This window comes from Abramis brama, assembly GCF_963993115.1.
Source record: "Abramis brama genome assembly, chromosome: 17".
In the NCBI taxonomy this organism is placed as follows: Eukaryota; Metazoa; Chordata; class Actinopteri; order Cypriniformes; family Leuciscidae; genus Abramis; species Abramis brama.
The window spans coordinates 1,445,001-1,466,903 of NC_139979.1; the positions used below are offsets into that span (position 1 = coordinate 1,445,001).

General features: G+C 37.5%; 1 protein-coding gene across 1 annotated transcript in view; it reads left to right on the forward strand.

Annotated features, from left to right (window-relative positions):
• The window catches only part of ext1a (exostosin glycosyltransferase 1a), a 63,692-nt gene that overhangs the window by 31,031 nt on the left and 10,758 nt on the right, over positions 1 to 21,903 (forward strand). Inside the window, exons 2-4 of the mRNA XM_084088614.1 lie at positions 13,805 to 13,898; positions 17,765 to 17,872; positions 21,685 to 21,804. Coding sequence (XP_083944740.1) covers positions 13,805 to 13,898; positions 17,765 to 17,872; positions 21,685 to 21,804 — 322 coding nt within the window. The remainder of the gene's footprint in view (positions 1 to 13,804; positions 13,899 to 17,764; positions 17,873 to 21,684; positions 21,805 to 21,903) is intronic.

The following is a 21,903-nucleotide window of genomic DNA, read 5'->3' on the forward strand; positions in this document are numbered from 1 at the left end:
CTTTCTGAGTCATTAAATCATTCATTCAAACTGAATTAAAAAAATAAAATAATAATAATTCAAATTACTGCATTTAACATTGTCAGAACCTTTAGTAAATTACATGTTATTTTGTTTAGTTGTCTGTTCAGAATTGTGGGAGAATCATGATCTCTATTTTAAACAAAGAAATTGTGATAAAAGTTTTTAAATAAAACAAAATGAAATACTATTTCGATCTCTGTACTTAAAAATATCATATTCAACTCAATGTGTTACTTGCCATTTCTTTGTAATTATTTGTGAAATTTACTAGCAATTTCTGAATGAAAATTGTGAATCCTACACCTTTCATATTCCTTTTTGGAAAATGTTGAAAAATCAGGTGTTTTTTTTTTTTTTAATTCTCAACTAGATTTTTTAAGGCCAAATTTTCATTGTTTTGACAATTCAATAGGACTATAAAATAATAATAATAATAATAATAATAATTTTATTGTGATTATTATTAAATAAAAAATTAATAAAAATAAAAATATATTGTAATACAAATAAAAAAATTGAGTAATGAAATTTATTTTACAGTAAAATTACAATACTAATAACTGCGCTGTGTTTGTTTAAACACACATGCAGCTCATCATATCAGGTGTGTAAATGACACATATTATTTATGCACTAAGCCATATCGATTTTATTTCGATATATCATGCAGCATTTAGTAGCATGTATCAAAAAATGGAAAGTGGCACATTTGAAAGACTTCAAACAACACAGTGTTCTTGTTGAACCTGGGGGAAGGAGTTTAGTACCGCCGTCTCCTCCTAATGAAGACACCTGGATTGTTGATTTGGAGAGTACAAGGTTTTTTTTGATGATGGCAGCTCGGAGAATAAATCCCACGTTTCCTAAGACCCAAGTGTGAATTCCCGGCGTAATTACAGGACAGCACAGGATGATATTAACTCCAGTCGTTATGATTAATGACACAGTGTGCAGTGGATAATTAATCAGCTGTATTTGCCCTTGAGGCCAGACATCTACTTGGACCATCTGCCACGACAGAGTGGATAAACCTTCCAGTAGCCTTTAGCCTTCAGCCTTTCGCCCCAGTCAAAAGTAACTCGAAGGAAAGTTACGACGACAGAAGACCTTGTCACTCTGCCCTAGTTTCTTACCAAACGTGCTTTGTTTAAAAGTTAGTTCATTTGGAAGCTGCTAATTCCCTGCGTTCGGTTTATGTAGAACATTTAACCATCATCCAGATGGTTGTTTTCAGCAGCGCGCTCAAGTGATTATGTTTTTATGGGCCAATCCAGAAGTCAGCCTCACCCTGCATGTTCCCTCCATTAAAATCCAACATAAAATAAGCTCCAACAAAAGTATATGATTCTCACACGTTTCTGTTCATCAACGTGTGAATTTTAAAGCCTAAATACAATCTGCAAAAGTCAAAAGCTTACATTAGGCTATAAACAAAAGCTTCAGATAACTCCTTTCAGACTTTATAAAAAATATTTTCCCTAAAAGTTTGAGTTTGATAGTTTATAAACAGCATGAGGCTGTGAAAGCCTCAACCTCTGTAGTCCCTTTTAGCCACTATTACTGATTTATTTTATGTTTGTTGAATAATACATGAAAATAAACGTGCTTGTGTTAACCAAAGACCTTATTTCAGGCATTTAACCAAAAACCCATTCATAAAACCCACTTTATCCAGACGATGGAACCATAAGTTTTTCCCGGGTTTTGGCCTACAAAAAAAACATAATTTCTGCAGCAACACATTGTAGATCACATGTTAAAGTGTGTATTTTTTGCACCACTAGTGTATTGAAATGGAACTGCAAGCTGTTGATGACAAATGCTAGATATGCAAATACAGCGTATCATAGAGTGCAACACGCAATACAGCGATATAAGTCCCGCCTCCTAAATAAAAGAGCCAATTGCAGACTGGTAAAGTCATTGCATCACCGTTAGAAGCTCCGGTCAAGCCGGAAAAATGAAAAAATTAAACATGGCTGTGTATTTCGTAGTTGCTGGGAACATTGTTTTCAGACATCATAATTTACTTATATTAGGTTTTGCATTTGGGTATATATTTAGACATCATTAAAGACTACTTTGTCAGATATTTTATTTAATTTTTTCAACCAGTCATTATGATTCATAGGGCCCTATTTTAACGATCTGAAACGCAAGTATCAACTGCAAAACGCAAGTAACTTTGTGGGCGGATCTCAGGCGCTGTTGCTATTATACCGGCGGGATAAATGACTCTTGCTCCCGACGCAAATCTAAAATGTGTTGGTCTGAAGTAGCTTCATTACTCATTGGTGTGGTTTGGGCGTAACGTGAAATAAACCAATCAGAGCGTCATCTCACATTCCCTTTAAGAGCAGGCGCGCTTGTTCCATGGCGGATTGCTATTATAACGGCGGATTTGCCAGACGCGCGCCAGGAGCGGTTCACAGCCGAGGAGACCGACGTTCTCGTCAGGGCCGTAAAACACAGAGAAGTGACATTGGGGATGGAGAAACACAAACAAATTAGCTTCGGTTAAACAGGCGTATAATAATTTGGGTAAATGTGTGAGCTAGATTTATGCCTATTTTTTCACATCTTCATGGACACCACAATGATTTCCCTCGTGTGGAATATTTTTCCTTGTAATAATTTATGGTTTGCAAAAATGGAAACTGCTGCGTCTGTGTGTAGATGAGAGAAGCAGAGAGAAGACGCTACATTATGGCCAAGCATGCGCCCTTAAAATAGCATCTGAATAACGCGCCACTGACTTTAGATGAGGTTTCTCCTGGTCAGTGGCGGAATTGTTTTCTGAAATTGCACCAGGGAACGTTTGCGCCGGATCACGCCTCCTCTTTTCGCTGAACCGCCCCCGGGAGCGCAAGTTCATTCCCTAATTTACAGACGTGCGCCTGTGGAGGGATAAGTCCGCTGTGCGTCAGGAGCAAAATAGGAATGATACATGCGTTGTGTACAAAGTCAATTGCGCTGGGTGCAAGACAGGGCCCTAAGTCCTAGGTTTTTGTGAATTCTGGGTCAAAATTGTATATAAGCAATTGAGTACATTTTATTTGCTCTTATTAAATTGTATTACCAGCAATAAAGGAACAGTTCATCCAAAAATGGAAATTTCCATTTTTCAAATTTAAAGGGTTAGTTCACCCAAAAATGAAAATTCTGTCAGTAATTACTCACCCTCATGTTGTTCCATCCGCGTAAGACCTTCGTTCATCTTCGGAACACAAATTAAGATATTTTTGATGAAAACTGAGCCCTGTCTCACTCCTCCGTAGGCTGCTATGTGACCGAAACTTGCTGGCCCAGAAAAGTTATTAAAGAGATCGTTAATATAGTCCAAGTGACTCCAGTGGCTCAATCTTAAGTATATCAAGCGACGAGAATACTTTTTGTGCGCAAAAACAAACAAAAATAACGACTTTATTCCACTTTTCATTTCCTTCTCTCTGGGCCTCGTAGTGTTTTTGCGCTGCGCGTCTGTGTTGCACGTCATCACGCATCACACACATGACCGGCGTCGGCCAATAGTGAGCCTACGTGTGACGTACAACACAGACGCGCTGCGCAAAAACACTACGTGAACCAACTAGAGGTCCAGAGAGAAGGAAATGAATAGTGGAATAAAGTCGTTATTTTTGTTTGTTTTTGCGCACAAAAAGTATTCTCGTCGCTTGATATACTTAAGATTGAGCCACTGGAGTCACTTGGACTATATTAACGATCTCTTTAATAACTTTTCTGGGCCAGCAAGTTTCGGTCACATAGCAGCCTACGGAGGAGTGAGACAGGGCTCAGTTTTCATCAAAAATATCTTAATTTGTGTTCCGAAGATGAACGAAGGTCTTACGCGGTTGGAACAACATGAGGGTGAGTAATTACTGACAGAATTTTCATTTTTGGGTGAACTAACCCTTTAATAAATAGTGTGATTTTGGGGGCGGGGCTATCTGTTTGAAACTTGTCATTAGTTTTGCAATACCATTTGGCACCACTAGCTGACACACTTCAACTTTAAAGTACGTGTTGTTTGACATCAACATGCAATATAATTAAAGGCAGGGTAGGTAGGACTATATAAAAATAAAAGATCCAAATTTGTTAAAACTTTCTATATATATCAATACATAATTAAAATGTAAGTACTCTGAAAAAAAGAGTATAAAAATCAAGTGACTCTAGACCGTTTAATCTGTATTAAACACAGCTCATTATTTCGATTCGGGACGAATCAAAGGATTGGCTTAGGCGACTGTCACTCTCTCTCGCAACCATGGCAACCACCCTTTTGCCACGGGATCTGCCCACTTGCGCGCGCACGTTTGATTTGAGGAATTCGAGAGGCACGGAACCTAGGAATAGCAAAACAATGGCAGAGAAAGAGCAATCAAAATTCACATTGCCGGCATGCAGTTAGTGAAGGCAAACAAGGCAAAAAAAGAAGACAGTACAAGAAAAGGTAATGAACAAAAAGTCTTTGGATAATCAAAGAAATAAAACGCGTGTCAATATCATCGTGGCTTTCCAGCGACCACCCCGTCCTCAGCCTCTACTTCCTCGGACCCTAGTTGCACGCCACGGCCTCTTGCACGACCTCCTCTGCTTCGCCCTAAAATTATTTTTTATTTTACAAAAGGACATTTTACAAACCTACATTTTGCGCATGTGCTCCTGCATGCACTTTTCCAGTCACAACACAGCAATCAAAGGAGGACGCGCTGAAAACTGAAATGCTGTTCTCTTCCTTCATAACTCGTACTGAGAATGTTTGAGTTGCAGAGGAATTTGTGACTGTTTCACCTGTTCAACCACATCAAAGTTTCGTAATTAGTAAGTCCGTGCTTTTTCTCTTTTTGTTCTTATGTGCTGAAGGGCTGCTGTGCCTTGGTGAAACGATGTTTGTACGTGAAGAGCTCTTTTCCAAAACGCCATAAACCTAAAAAGCTGCCTCAAAGAACCAGCAAAAGTAATGATTATGAATGTGTAAAATATTGCAATAAGACATTTTAATTGTTTATTAATTTCTGTGTCGGCTGCAAAGATGAAGTTGACGATATTTGACTCGCGATCTTCGCAGTAGGCTAGTGAACGCATGCACCGGAGAAATGCACATTTATTAGGCTACATAGTTTTATTTTGTTTTGGATGGTTTTGTTTAGAACCAGATTTCTGTAAATATATTCCACATTTTTTAGGCCTGTGAGGCGAGGCTACGGTTCGGTTCACGATGATATAATCTCCAGTTCAAGCACCTTATGTTGTGATTGATAGCCTATATTTACTTTATGTATTTAATCCAGGAATGAAAATATTAATGAATTAATGAAAAAAAAAAAATATTAAAATTAAGATACAATTAATACAAAACGAAATTCGTTTTAAAGAAAGGCTTTGTGCTTTCTGTTTTGAGGTCTCTGTTAAAGTTTGAAAGTCTTAGTGCAGCTTTCAGAGCGCTCGCGTCCATAATGGAGAACTGTCAAGTAATATTGTTTTTTCTTCATAAATGCAAACACGAAAAATAAAAGACAAAAACTTTTTTAAAAAGACAAACCATAAATTTAGAAAAAAAAAAAAAAAAAAAGATGGATTTATAGCGTTTTGGGGGAAAAATGAATGGATTTATACCGTTTTGAAAATGTTATTTTTTTTTTACTTTGAATTGATCATCAACCATATTGTTGTTTGATTTAATAATCACTGTTGCAAGAAGTGCCTAGTTAAGTTTTTTTTTTGTTTTTTTTGTAAGTGGAAAAAGTAGGGGCTGCCACAGATTCTGTTTAGTTAGCTCCTTTATTGTTTTTTTCTATAGCCTAGTATAATATAGGTCAAATGCAGCAAGTCAAAAGACCAACTGGACCTTCTTTGCCAGTTTGCTCACATTTCTTTGAAGGATGGCAAAAATATCGCCTGAATATCGATATCTAGATATTGGAAAAAAATATCGAGATATTCATTTTTGTCAATATCTCCCACCCCTACATGCAGAACACCATATATGTTATGAATCTTACACGAAATTCATCTTCATCACAATATTACTGATGGTAATGTAAAAAAGTGTATCAATGCAACCTGTTTTTAGCTTATATAACTAGCTCGTTAGCGAATCAAAAAATATATATTTTAAATTTACCAATATCAATATGCTAGCTTGATAGTGAGTACTAAAATACATCTTATTTGTTTATATTCATAAGCAATTAGCGTTAGATTTTTTTATTACATGTGATTCTGACATGATGTCACTACATGCACTGTGCTCCTTCCTCTCTGCTCGTCTCAGGTAAATAATGCGTCTTCAGCTCAGCGGTTGGAGTCGCGCGTTCATGTGTTTTGGGGGCGTGGCTTTGGAAGGAGCCCAGAAGGGAGGGGGTGGAGTGAATGGAAATAATGAACTGTCTTTAAAACAGTCCTGAGAGGTCTACAGACACTCGATTTTTATACTTTCTTTTTCAGAGTACTTACATTTTAATTATGTATTGATATGTACATAAAGTTTAAACAAATTTGAAAAATAATTTTTTTAGACCATTCCTACCTACCCTGCCTTTAAGTTCATTATATTGCACACCTTTAAATCGGTTCCTTGCACTAGCATAAGCTCTTCTGGAAGTGGCGTTTTGTCTCTGTCAGCAGAGGATAACTGGACTTCGGCAAACCAGTCGTGTCTGAGCCATTGATGTCTTATTTTCTGGATTGCGCAGACAGTGGATGCAAGCATTGCACATTTGCTGTTAACATGCATTGTTGTTGGAAGTCAAATGGCATCTTTTGTGTAACAAGCTAAAGGGAAATTGTAAAACTAGAGACAATATAATAATTCATCCCATCGTTTTACTAAATCCTGGTCATGTTGTAATAATTAGGGAACAAATAATAGTAATAGGGCACTGCCATTTCCAGTGTTTTAGATCAGTCAAAATGAGGGAATGAATTAATAACTCAAGGGAACGAATTCTTAATTTGTGGCCACGATACACATATTTTCATCCACATGTCATGTGTGGGATTCTGTACATTACTGTCACTTTTGATCAATTTAATACATTTTGCTGAATAAAATGATACTGAATGAATGATTTCAATGCCATAAACCATGGTAATGCACCATAAAACACCATGGTATTATTACTCATATTACTACATGCTCAAAAATGTGGTACATCTTCATGTTCTTTTCCATCTATTGCTTCATAACTTGATATTTTTTAATTTTTTAATACTTTTTCATGTATTTTTTAAAGATTATTTTGGTTATAAAAGGGCAGCTCACTGCACAATATTGTATTGGGGTATTTAACAGATAAAAATAATACCATAATATTCAAAATGCACTGTTTTGCTGTTTGTAACCATGAGATTTGTACATTAAGCCACACATGAGGAGACGAGTCACTTTATTATATTATGCGGACAGACTTTAATAAGACAGAATGCAGCATCATAAATGTGTAGCCGTGAATTTACCGTCATCCACACGAGACTCAACCCTTTCATCTGGATGAGCTTCAGGATCTTCAGTTCTCCTGTTGATCTGGAGGATGTTGAAACAGTTGTTACGCGCTCATGAAGTTGTGTGTGTCGGGACGTTAAGTACGGGTTTAATCTTGTTCTGATTACACAGTCATTACAAGCAGGTTGGCAAGCGTTGGTGAAACCAGCAGCTCTTATTTCCACTAATCTGATTTAAGGCACAGATGCCACACATGCCAACCGGCTGCCATGGCAACAGTGCCAAATGTAAACATAACAAAGACAGTTCGGCTGCATACGATTCTAGTTCCCTGTTTTTTCTGATGACTTTTGCACGCTTTGTCAACTTGATAGAGGAGGTTTGCATTGGGTGAGCGCCGTCCGACGACCCACGACGACAGTTTAAAGTCACACCTTCAACATCAACATCATGCTTTCACACAGTCACCGATTGTTTCCTTGCACACACCGAAAAATAAAGTCTCTAAAAGGGTTTTTTTTTCCGCAGTGATGTCATAGAAGAACCATTTTGGGTTCCCAAGAGAACCTTTCAGCGATCAGTTCTTTAGAAAAAAACATATTTGGTTACACTTTATTTTCAGGTGTCATTGTTACAGTGTATTTATATATTTAAGTACTGAGTGTGTTTTTGTGTGTACATGTGTTTTTTTCTATTTGCATGTGTTTTCTTCTATTTGCATGTGTTTTTATTCTATTTGCATGTGTTTTTTTCTATTTGCATGTGTTTTCTTCTATTTGCATGTGTTTTTATTCTATTTGCATGTGTTTTTTTCTATTTGCATGTGTTTTCTTCTATTTGCATGTGTTTTTTTCTATTTGCATGTGTTTTCTTCTGTTTGCATGTGTTTTTATTCTATTTGCATGTGTTTTCTTCTATTTGCATGCGTTTTCTTCTGTTTGCATGCGTTTTCTTCTGTTTGCATGCGTTTTCTTCTATTTGCATGCGTTTTTTTCTATTTGCATGCGTTTTCTTCTATTTGCATGTGTTTTCTTCAGTTGCAGCGCGTTGAGCTCTCTCGGCTACCGTAGTTAATATTAATTTCAACATTTACTAATACATTATTTTTTAACATTAGTTAATGCACTGTGAACTAACTAGAACAAACAATGAACAGCTGGATTTTTATTAAATTGCATTAACAAAGATTTTAAAAGATTTTAAAAAACTAATATAGTAAGAAATGTAGGTTACAATTTATTTTAAAGTGTCATTGTTACAGTGTAATTATATATTTAAGTACTGAGTGATATTAAGCAACTACATGTACTTACTATAGGGTTAGGGTAGGATTAGGGTTTGGTTGAGGGTTAGTTGCATGTAATTATGCATAATTTACTGTTATTACTATGGTAAGTACATGTAACATATGTAACAAGGACACTGTAAAATAAAGTGTTACCGCATATTTTTCTTAGTGTGAAGAACATTGTAAAGAACCTTTTGTGGAATGGAAAGGTTATAGGACGTAAAATCAAGATTGTGATATGGCTATAAGTGCGAATCTTGCTAGCGGCGATTTCTTAAAATAAATGTTGAAGGTCTTGTTAATGATTTTCATAAACATTATAAATCAAAACTGCCTAATGTTACTGAATGAAATGTCGACCCAGGACAAGCTACAGCTCAGCTTTTTGCACAAAATGTTGCTTTTCTTTATGAAACTTTCCCACATTCAAGTGTTCAAAAGAATGCATGAAGCATTAATAAAACTGGGGTTACACTTTATTTTCAGGTGTCATTGTTACAGTGTAATTATATATTTAAGTACTGAGCAATATTAATTAACTACATGTACTTACTATAGGGTTAGGGTAGGATTAGGGTTTGTTTGAGGGTTAGTTGCATGTAATTATGCATAATTTACTGTTATTACTACAGTAAGTACATGTAACATATAGGACACTGTAAAATAAAGTGTTACCAAAACAGGTTCTTTGATTTAAAAAGCAGAGGCTCTGTTCTTTTTGGGGGGGGTTTATATATTGCATGTTCAGATATTCACACATCAAAATATTCTGGACGGCATGACATTTTTGTGAAAAAATAAAATAAATGCTGGTGCTTGCTGGGGTAACTTTTTTTCAAAAACACTGGTGGGGAAAGAGTTAAGAGTCACATTAAAAACATTAGTCTGCACACAATGAAAGCGCCCATGCCCTGATAGGATAAGCCCTGTGCTTCTGATGAATTATGAAGTCTTCTGAGTGCATGACCCTGCCCTATTTTCAGACACCCTATATCAGGTTACTGATCCAGCGGGTCATCCGAGGTCATTCCCACATCCCGAAACACCTGCCGACTCTCATCCGCAAGCTTTAGTGTTGTGCTGGGCGGTATACCGGTTCATACCGAATCCCGGTGTTATGATATTAATTTTTTATATACATTTTTTTAATCTTTCGCTTAATGTGTAGTCTCAGTCAGTCTCTTAACATCATATGACTTCACTTAATAATCAGTAAGGATTTTCAATATACTGACATGGCACTTGCATACCGCCACTTTTTTGCTACTACTATGTATCAACCTGTTGAACAACTTCTCTTGTACATTTCAACAACAAAAAATATTTTTTTGTCGTATCTATATTTATTCGTAATTTCTTCTTGTGTTTTGTATTTTGATAATAATTGCACTGTCCATGGAGCGGACCTGTTTTTACATTTCAGTGCTGGTTATATATTCTCTATATGTGACCCAGGACCACAAAACCAGTCACATGGGTCCATTTTTTGAAATTGAGATTTATACATCATCTGAAAGCTGAATAAACAAGCTTTCCATTGACGTATGGTTTGTTAGGATAGGACAATATTTGGCCGAGATACAACTATTGAAAATCTGGAATCTGAGGGTGCAAAAAAATCGAAACATTGAGAAAATCTCCTTTAAAGTTGTTCATTTATGTTGGCGATTGTGCTGCATTCACTCACAGAAATACATGTTTTATATATTTACGGTAGGAAATTTACAAAATATCTTCATGGAACATGATCTTTACTTAATATCCTAATGATTTTTGGCATAAAAGAAAAATCGATAATTTTGACCCATACAATGTATTGTTACAAATATACCCGTGCGACTCGAAACTGGTTTACTGATCCAGGGTCACACATATAACTGTGTATGTGACAAATAAAATCTTAAACAACGTTGGGATCGCGGCGGACCTCTTTGTAAATTTTGTGGGGCTTTGCAAACCTGTATTAACACTAGTGTGGAATTTTTCTACAATATTCACTCATGACAGTAAAATAGGGCAAACTAGTCAAACTACTGCAGTATTTCCTCTCTCAATCAGAAGAAAATGTGGTTAACACCCAGTCATGCTTGAAAGAAAATGCCATATACCGTGAAACCAGTATAATTTAGTAAAGCACTGTGATATAAATGTTTGGTCGTACCGCCCAGCACTACTTTAGCGTTCAGCTTCTGTCAGGCTGTCCGCAGATCTGTTCATTCATCCAGAGGTGAAGCCAGAGCGCATTATAATGCACAGCATCACAGATAACTCATCGGAGGAAAGACGGAGAAGGAATGGAGAACGTGGGAGTGCCGGGGAGAATGTGTAAGAGAGCAGAAGGGAGGGTAAGACGGGCAGGGAAGGAGGAATGTCGCATTAGGAATTCCAAACATCTCCTTAATCCGAGTGCCGACTGAAACGCTGGTCCAAGCATTTGCTGAAGCTTTTATCCCACCGTAGCTCAAGACCAGCGTACAAAGCAGAGGTCAAGAGCGTGAACGGGGATTTCTGAGAGCTCTCTCTCCTGACTGTCTGTGAACACTTATAAAGCTAAACGTCTGTAACTCTTTATAATGCCATGTTGTCTCAAGCTAACCAAACGTTTTTATTTTTTTATTAAAGCAGAACATGATACACAACACAGTTAGACGATATATCAGTACAAAACAGAAAGTAGGATGTAATTATGTGAAGTGTGTGTGTAAGATTGTGTTATGTGTATATCTCTATTATAAGTTTCTTATATATTCACTTCATATTATAAAGCTAAATGTCTGTAACTCTTTTTAATGCCTTGTTGTTTCAAGCTAACCAAAAGTTTTATAAATCCAACTGGTGTATGACAAATGCATCTATAGCTACAACATCTTGGTTAGCTACTAATGTACTGTTGTGTACAGCTTACTATTATTAAGGAATAATTTTCATACAGGCCATTATTAGAAAGCAACGATTTATTATAAGCAGCGTGACCCCTCGGGTGTGTGTTATTTGATTATAATTCAACGTACCAGAGTCAATTATTTCTGCTTATACTGTGGTTATCTCGAGACATGGTTCAGATGATGTATTTTTGTCTTTTGCTAATTCCAAAACGTCATTTTAGAGCTTGTAAAGGAGGATTGAGACATTGATTGCAAATTAATGCAGTTATTAAAGAGAGAGAGAGAGAGAGTGAGAGAGAGAGAGAGAGAGATTAAGCATGTGTGAATTACCTGAGTCTGTTCATCTGTTCATCTCTCAGTGTTCGACATCAGCGTCTCTAATAGTGAAACTGTAAGTTTCTCTGCTTCAAGATCAGCGCTGTTATTTCCTCGCTAGTGAGAAATGTCTTGTAGCTTTTACGTTGCTAAACTATTTCTCGGATAAAATCATCAGAGCGGCGCTGACAACACGTTTCTGTGTGAGTGTGTGTCTGTACTGTGTGTGTTTGAGCGGGAGAAAGAGAGTATGTGCTTTCTACACATAATAAAACTTAAATCTGTGGCAAAAAACATGGTAATAATGTGTTGTTTTTATACTATTGTTTACTATATTTATTTGCGTAGTGTCGTTGTGGGTTTCGGTTCTTTAGCTGTTGTCGGCTGTAAAGACCTTTGAAATAACTTTTGGCGCAGTGATATGGAGCTGTAATGCGGTCAAAACCTGCCTGAACTACTTTAGCCTTCGTCAACCAATCAGATTCAAGTGTTCAACAGCTCCGCAGTATAAGTTCTTTTAAATACTGTGTGTAAGATTTCAGTGTAAACATTTCAGTGTAAACTATTTGCTATTTTGCGGTCACATAATACATTACATTACGGTGCCACATTAAATATATAACTCATTATATATTATATATATTATAATTTTTATTGAAATGTTGCATTTTCATTTCACTTAAATTATATTTTATATCATTATTTTAAATTATTTTACATTATATAGATTTTTTTCTGTGTGTGTGTGTGTATATATATACAGTATATTTAATGTGTTTTTTTTTAAATGTCAAGTTAAAAGGATTTTTTTTTTTTTTTTTTTGTGGAAATCGACAAGTCGCACTGAACCCAGGACATTTATTTATAGTCAACATGAAATCCAAATTGACTGTATTTCCTTTCTTAATTTACCTTCCTGATCTTCTCATCCACAGTTCATCCATTCACATTGTTTTAAAAATAAATTAAAAAAACTATAGTCTTCATATTGGTTTATCAAATGTAATAATGCATGACATGCTTCATTGCATTGGGAGATGCTGTATTCTGTTCTCTATTGTATTACTAAATCATTTAAATGAATATAGCTTGACAGTGTTGCTATTTTGTCTTGTTTTGGTACTTTGACCTTTAGATCTGTGAGAACATCCCCAAACTCTGACACAGTTTCATACTGTTATAAAGGAACTGTTGAGAAAACGTAAATTTGATGCATTTTAGGTTCTCTCAACTATTGTCTTAAACATTGTCACTACTTTTCATAAAAGTTTTCATAAAAGTTTGTTCATAAAAAATGCAAATTCAGCCAATAAATTAATCAAGGCAACTGCAGATTTCCTATTCACAATACATTGATATATTTTGGTAGCTATAGCTTTTTAGGGCACTAGTTTCAGGTTTCAGAAGGCGCAACAAAGCAAAGATATCTGGGATTTATTTTCAGTTTCAGAAGCTTGTACCTCAACATGACACACAAACCTCAATAACAATGAACAAAAATCCTATAACCGCATCATTTATTCATGCTGCAATGCAATACATGCTGGAAAATTCAAAACCCTTCACATTTCAGCAGTGTTGCTCATCTGTGTCCGACTCCTTTCTGTTGGTCTAACATGAGTTTTATGTAATTTTTCACATTTTGTAATTCATAACGTCCCTTAAACTGGAAAATATGTTGTTTTTTTAACAGTGCATGTGTGTTTCCAGGCCATCTGTGTGAGATGTGATGAGCACTAACTGATTTTCCATGTGAATAGGATGTGCACCTCCTGTTTTCTCACTCCAGGATGTTTTCAGGATGCTTCTTAATATACTCTTCCTCCTTTTCCTCGTCAGGTACGACTATAAAGAAATGCTGCATAACTCCACGTTTTGTCTCGTGCCGAGAGGACGCCGCCTGGGCTCTTTCCGGTTCCTGGAGGCTCTGCAGGTAAACTCACTGTTTTGTTTTGTTTTGTTTTTTTTATCCAATATTGCAGTATTTTTTTTTTTTTTTTTACATATTTACAGTTTCTTCCTATTGAGATACTAAGGCTACGTCCACATTAAAGGGGTGATGAACTGAGAACTCAAATTTTCCTTGAGCTTTTGACATATAAGAGGTCATCATTCTATAAGAATATCCTGTAAGTTTCAGAACTGAAAACTTCCTTGTTAGTCCAATAAAAGCTTTTATTGACACCAGGCTCAGCGAACGACAGGTTTTACAAAGTGAAGATCAATGACGTCAAAGGGTATCAAGCTCCGCCTCCACAGAAGAAGAGCAACGCCTACTTCAACACTGCCTGTTTAGCCCCGCCCACCGATTCAAGCATAGAGACAGAGCGTATTTAGGCCACGCCCACACCGGGGGGGGAAATAATCCAACCGTCTCCATTGACTTTGCATTGCGAGAGGCTGCCTCCTTGTCATTTCTGACTTATAACAAAAAACAAAACAATGTCGAAAAGCTGCTATGTGACAAGGTGTACAGCAAACAAGCTAAAAAAAACGGAAATAAATTTTTATAATCTGTCGACCCCAAAAAACAAGCATTTAAGGACACAAAAGTGGATACAGGCAATTGAAACACAGCGCAAGGTGTCATATTACTCTGAGAACTACGTCCACTGGAGCAGGGAACGTAATCGGCGACAGTATAGCTTAGCTTACAAAAATATAATATATAAAACTGACATTTGGATATTTGACTTACCAGTGATAAAATGTTTACTGCATTTTTTAGTGCATACTGAGTGTCAGGATCCCACAATTTACCCATTCGTTGCAGCCTGTACCCACTTTTGTGTCCTTAAACGCTCGTTTTTTGGGGTCGACAGATTATAAAAACTTATTTCTGGGTTTTTTTAGCTTGTTTGCTGTACACCTTGTCACACAGCAGCTTTTAGGCATTTTTCTGTCTTTTGTTATAAGTCATAAATGACGAGGAGGCAGCCTCTCGCAATGCAAAGTCAATGGAGACGGTTGGATTGTTTTCCCCCCCGGTGGGCGTGGTCTTCAGATTATGATGCGTTGCGCTCTGTCTCTATTACATGAAACTCATTATAATATGCAAAACTGTTATCCAATCATAGCAGTGGGCGTTTACTTCCACGTCTTCAGTGCGGCACGCCCATAAAAACAGGAGTTAGGCTCAAAACCAGGGCAGAAAATAGCCTATTACTTAATCATTTTGATGTTTTTGAATGTAAAAACCGTCATAAGTTGACCTCAGACAACAATATAAAAAACTTTAAAAATTCAGTTCATGACCCCTTTAATCTGGAAACATCTGAAAACGCCGTTTTCGTTTAAAAACGCACTTGTCCACACTAGCGTTTTCAGATGTTTCAGTGTGGATGAGAAACTTTTGGAAAACGCCTGAAAACGCTAAACTCACCTTTACTGCACATGCGTTTAACCTCTCAAAAGCTTCCTGAGATGATACAGACGGAAAAATAAATAATTATGTTATCTCGCAATTCTTCTGATAGGATCATTTTATTTAGCAGAATATCAAATCAAATCAAGTATCAGCATTCACTGATCGTCCAGGTCGCTCTCACTCACCATCATATGTTTGATCTAAAACACTCATGTTTTACCGCAGGACAGCAAATGAGAGTAAATCTTTGCAGGACTGTGATATGAAAAGTGCGTAAAGTAATATAGTACAGTTGTATACAATATAGTACAATACAGTGTGAAAGTGAAAAAGTACAACAGGCACAATACCGGTATAAAGATGAATATCTATTAGTAAAATATGCATCACGTGACTAAACTTACGTCATCGTTTTTAAATACCTCAGTTTTGACAGTCAACACTACAGCGCGAAAACAGCGTTTACAAATTTATCCACTTTGGAGAGTGTTTTCAAAAAGCTTCGTTTTCATAATAAAAACGCCGTCTTACACGACACCGTTTTCAACTAAAAACCGTTCAGCCGTTCGTTTACACGACAACAGCGTTTTGGGTGCATGAAAACACAAACTTTTGAAAACGGGGTTCAAAGTGCACGTTTTTGAAAACGGTGTCCGTGTAAACAACAAAAACATGACGTCATTAACATGCGTATTACGTGTTCAGTCGATAGTGTTTCATCGCCATCTACTGGCCTGGCAGCAGAATACAGCGTTTTTAGTCGTTTACGCGGATCAGTGTGACTGGGGATCGTTTTGACAGTGATATACGCGGAAAACTATATCAAGTTATCACTGAAAGTGATATCCGCGAGTGATATACGTGGATATTCCGTCTGTACGCGGAAAACTTATCAAGCATATCGTTGTTGTGCAAACGTACCCTCAGTGTGGATCGAAGGCCAAAACGGAGAGAAAAAGAAAACGTATTAGTGTGCCTGAGAAGTGAACAAATGCACCTTTAGCCGTAACCGGCACTATTCTGTGATGCTCATGCCTGTGCCTATTGTGTGGCTGTGCTCTTTCAGGTTGTCTGGCGTTGTGCAGATATGAGGCTTAACAGGCCATTATATATTGTGTTTTGAATTGTGAATTGTGTGGGAGTGTAGGATTGCCTGGCGGAGGTTTTGGTGCACATGTGTTTGTGTCTGCCGGAGCTCACGCCGGCTTTAGCTCTCAGGCCTGTATTGGTCTGTATGTATTTCAGCAGATTGAAGGGCTGGTTAATGACACTGCAAGGATTAGTCCATAACAGCAGGATGATATTAGAGATGAAGGGAGGTCAGATGAGGAGCAGATTAACAGATTAAGGACAGGACAACAGGCCTGTGCAAACATACACACACACACAGTTATGATGGGAAACATACATACAAAAAAAACATACTATTGTACGTGGTTATTTTAGTATTATTTATTTACTTTATATATAGTTTTTATTAAGTTTAGATTTTTTTTTTTATATTTTCATTTTCATTGTAAATGTAGTTTTAGTAATTTTGTTATGTTCTTTTGTAATTTTTGTATTTAAAAAATATTTGCATTTTTATTTTAGTTATTATAAACTTATTTCCGTGTGTGTGTGTATATATAATATGTATAATATATATATATATATATATATATATATATATATATATATATATATATATATACTGAAACATTTATCTATCTATCTATCTATATATATATATATATATATATATATATAATGCATATAATATAAAATACTATATTATATATAAATAATATTTTATTTTATATAACAATTATACACAAAATATATAGATAATTTCACTGTTGCACAGCCCTATATATAAAATACTTAATATATAAATAAAAAATTATAAATAAATGTTATTATAAACATAAATGTTTTATATATGTGTATTGTGTATTTCATATATATATTTATAAAAATATTTTTATATTACAAACATATATATTATGTATTAAATATATATATATATATATATATATATAGCCTACAATTTATGTTGTATATGTAACATTTATTTTTATATTTTGACTGTCTCCCAGCCCTTCGTGTAGCAGTGTCTGTATCCGTGATGATTATCTCACGTCCTCTTTGATTGTTGTGACCCGTGAGGCTTCGGTTCAGACAGGCAGAGTCACGCTTTGTGTTTCGCTCCGTCGCTGCCAGATTTCTCAGAAACTTACGACTTATCTGATAAAGACACGATTCTTCAGGCAGAGCTTCTCTGGGTTTCAGACTTTCCACTCAAAGATGCTAATAAAAATTTTCATGACGCTTGCTTTATTTTTCAGCCTGTTTTAACTTGCCCCTCTCTCTCTCTCTCTCTCTCTCTCTCTCTCCCTCTCCCTCTCTCTCTCTCTCTCTCTCTCTCTCTCTCTCTCTGTGTGTGTGTGCAGGCCGCTTGTGTACCCGTCATGCTCAGTAACGGCTGGGAGCTTCCCTTCTCAGAGATCATCGACTGGCGTACGGCTGCCGTCATTGGGGACGAGAGACTTCTCCTACAGGTACGACTTTCATCATAATATATCAGGACTAGAAAGAGCTCAGCTCAGTTTATCTCATGCATTCTGTCCAAGCGGCAACCTTCCGATCTCTCTCTTGAATCCAACACGGAAGTGACTTAAACTGCAGTTCATCGACTGGCCGCTAGAGACAGACTGCAAAAGAGAGTCAATCCCCCCCAAAAAAACCTGTTAAAATGCCCAACACGAGACACCAATCTGGAGACTCCACTATCAGATTCCGTCATGTACAGTGAGGAAAATAAGTATTTGAACACCCTGCTATTTTGCAAGTTCTCCCACTTGGAAATCATGGAGGGGTCTGAAATAGTCATCGTAGGTGCATGTCCACTGTGAGAGACATAATCTAAAACCCTAAAACCCTCTTCTGACCCTCAAAGACCTGTTAGTCTGCCTTTAAAATGTCCACCTCCACTCCATTTATTATCCTAAATTAGATGCACCTGTTTGAGGTCCTTAGCTGCATAAAGACACCTGTCCACCTCATACAATCAGTAAGAATCCAACTACTAACATGGCCAAGACCAAAGAGCTGTCCAAAGACACTAGAGACAAAATTGTACACCTCCACAAGGCTGGAAAGGGCTACGGGGAAATTGCCAAGCAGCTTGGTGAAAAAAGGTCCACTGTTGGAGCAATCATTAGAAAATGGAAGAAGCTAAACATGACTGTCAATCTCCCTCGGACTGGGGCTCCATGCAAGATCTCACCTCGTGGGGTCTCAATGATCCTAAGAAAGGTGAGAAATCAGCCCAGAACTACACGGGAGGAGCTGGGACCACCGTTTCCAAGGTTACTGTTGGTAATACACTAAGACGTCATGGTTTGAAATCATGCATGGCACGGAAGGTTCCCCTGCTTAAACCAGCACATGTCAAGGCCCGTCTTAAGTTTGCCAATGACCATTTGGATGATCCAGAGGAGTCATGGGAGAAAGTCATGTGGTCAGATGAGACCAAAATAGAACTTTTTGGTCATAATTCCACTAAACGTGTTTGGAGGAAGAAGAATGATGAGTACCATCCCAAGAACACCATCCCTACTGTGAAGCATGGGGGTGGTAGCATCATGCTTTGGGGGTGTTTTTCTGCACATGGGACAGGGCGACTGCACTGTATTAAGGAGAGGATGACCGGGGCCATGTATTGCGAGATTTTGGGGAACAACCTCCTTCCCTCAGTTAGAGCATTGAAGATGGGTCGAGGCTGGGTCTTCCAACATGACAATGACCCGAAGCACACAGCCAGGATAACCATGGAGTGGCTCTGTAAGAAGCATATCAAGGTTCTGGCGTGGCCTAGCCAGTCTCCAGACCTAAACCCAATAGAGAGTCTTTGGAGGGAGCTCAAACTCCGTGTTTCTCAGCGACAGCCCAGAAACCTGACTGATCTAGAGAAGATCTGTGTGGAGGAGTGGGCCAAAATCCCTCCTGCAGTGTGTGCAAACCTGGTGAAAAACTAAACGTTTGACCTCTGTAATTGCAAACAAAGGCTACTGTACCAAATATTAACATTGATTTTCTCAGGTGTTCAAATACTTATTTGCAGCTGTATCATACAAATAAATAGTTAAAAAATCATACATTGTGATTTCTGGATTTTTTTTTTTAGATTATGTCTCTCACAGTGGACATGCACCTACGATGACAATTTCAGACCCCTCCATGATTTCCAAGTGGGAGAACTTGCAAAATAGCAGGGTGTTCAAATACTTATTTTCCTCACTGTAAATAGCGAATCCGCCATGGCACGAGTGCAACTGGCTTTTAAATGGAATGGGAGAAGAGACTCTGATTGTTTTTTTGCACGTTACGCCCAAAACTCACCCATTACTCATTAAGAGAATAGAGACGACTCTTTTAGACCATGCACCGGGAGCGCCGACCATTTTTCCCGTCGTTAAACTAGCAAAAGTGGATTCGGATTCGCTCTAAGTGCACTTGCGCCGTGAGCTTTAGACCATGAGCTTAGATTGTTAAAATATGGCCCTATATGTTGCTTAAGTAAGGAATAATGTACATCCAGCCGGTTGTTATCTCAGAATAAACCCGACCAGATGATCAGGATCATCACACACACACACACACACACACACACACACACACACACACACACACACCTGAAGGGGTTTATTCAGAGATAACAACCGGCTGGATGTACATTATCCCGCTTATTACACGGATACTTGCCACATAAGTGAATAATTAGACATGAAATATTGATCCGAGTTTAAATATTTTATCAGCTCTTTAAACGCAAAGCTTCGCGGAGAGAGCAGTTTCAGCGGCGAGATCAAACTAGACGGACATTTAAGAGATGCGGTATACAGTCATAACACTTATTACACAGCATTTCACCACATTAATAATTATGGAGATAAGAGATATTGATTTCAGATTAAACTGTTTTAAAATCGTACCTGTTTGTATCTTATAATCCAACAGTGTTTAAAACAATAGTCACAAAATGGCCGCCGCTGCGTTTGTGTGAAACAAGAGAGAGCGAGTCCATGATACTGGATGGCATAATTAAATAACTGTACACTAAATATTGATTCGACTGAGTTTTAATATTTTATTAGCTCACCAAACGCAAAACTTCCTTGAAGAAAAAACGTTCCTAGCGAGTGTGTAGCGCTGCTGACTTCAGTGACCCGGATGAGCCTGTGTTTCTGTTCCCAGCGGCTGTTATCTGGGAATAACACGATTGACCAATCAGAATCAAGTATTCCACAGAACCGTGTAATAATATGTTTAAACCTCATGACTGTTTTGAACAAGATTGGACCCCATTGACTTTATTGACTAAATAAGACATTTTATTTTGTGTTCCACAGATCAAAGAAAGTCATACAAGTTTGGAGCAACATCATTGACTAATAATGGTTAAAATAGGACCCTATATGTTGCTTAATGTTTTAACCTCATGTAATCTCAAGACTCCCCTATAAATTAATCATCCATGAATGAAATCGTTCTAATGCCACATGCTAATTAGCGGGTCAGAAGCGATCAGTGCCGGTCCTCAGGCCTCAGAGACTCCACAGTGAGAGCTGGGGCTCATCGTGTGTAATCGAAACTCTCGCCCTCGCCGGCAGAACGACTCGGGTGAGAGAAGCGACAGGTTCTGTCGAGAGCAGGAGTTCTGCGTTTCATACGCTCTCGCTCTCGTGACCCTGTGGCGCTCGAGGCCTCGACAGAAGCGGAGACTAATCGGCCAGTGGAATATGTGTAAAGGGAATCTTCCTCGAGCTGTTTGTGTTTACAGTGAAGAGAGACTTTAATAAACACACACACCTGATGTGACTTATGTGTGCTCTCAGTTGAATAAACACTACAGCAAAACTCTTATCTATCTATCTATCTATCTATCTATCTATCTATCTATCTATCTATCTATCTATCTATCTATCTATCTATATATCTATTGTATTTTACTATCTATCTATCTATCTATCTATCTATCTATCTATCTATCTATCTATCTATCTATATATCTATTGTATTTTACTATCTATCTATCTATCTATCTATCTATCTATCTATCTATCTAGCAACACCCTGGTATCTCCTTGGTAACCACATAGCAACTAATCAGGTGGTGACCCCCTATAGACTCATCAATCACCCAAGCACTATCCTGAAATGACTTTTCACTTTTTGGGGTGAACTCTTCCTTTAATCTACTCTCGAAACTTCCTTTACTTACTGAAAAAGCCCAGTTTCTCTGAGTTATTTTAACTGGTGCCTTCGATTGGAAATAAAACATGATCTCACTGCTCACTTCTCTTCACAGATTCCATCGACGGTTCGCTCCATCCATCAGGATCGCATTCTGTCCCTCCGCCAGCAGACGCAGTTCTTGTGGGAAGCGTACTTCTCTTCTGTGGAGAAGATCGTGCTCACGACATTAGAGGTGAGCAATGAACATTGATCAATGAACATCTTTCACTGCGGTCAAGACATGAGGCCATCGAATCCGATCAGATGAATCCCACAGAAACTTGCCCAGGTC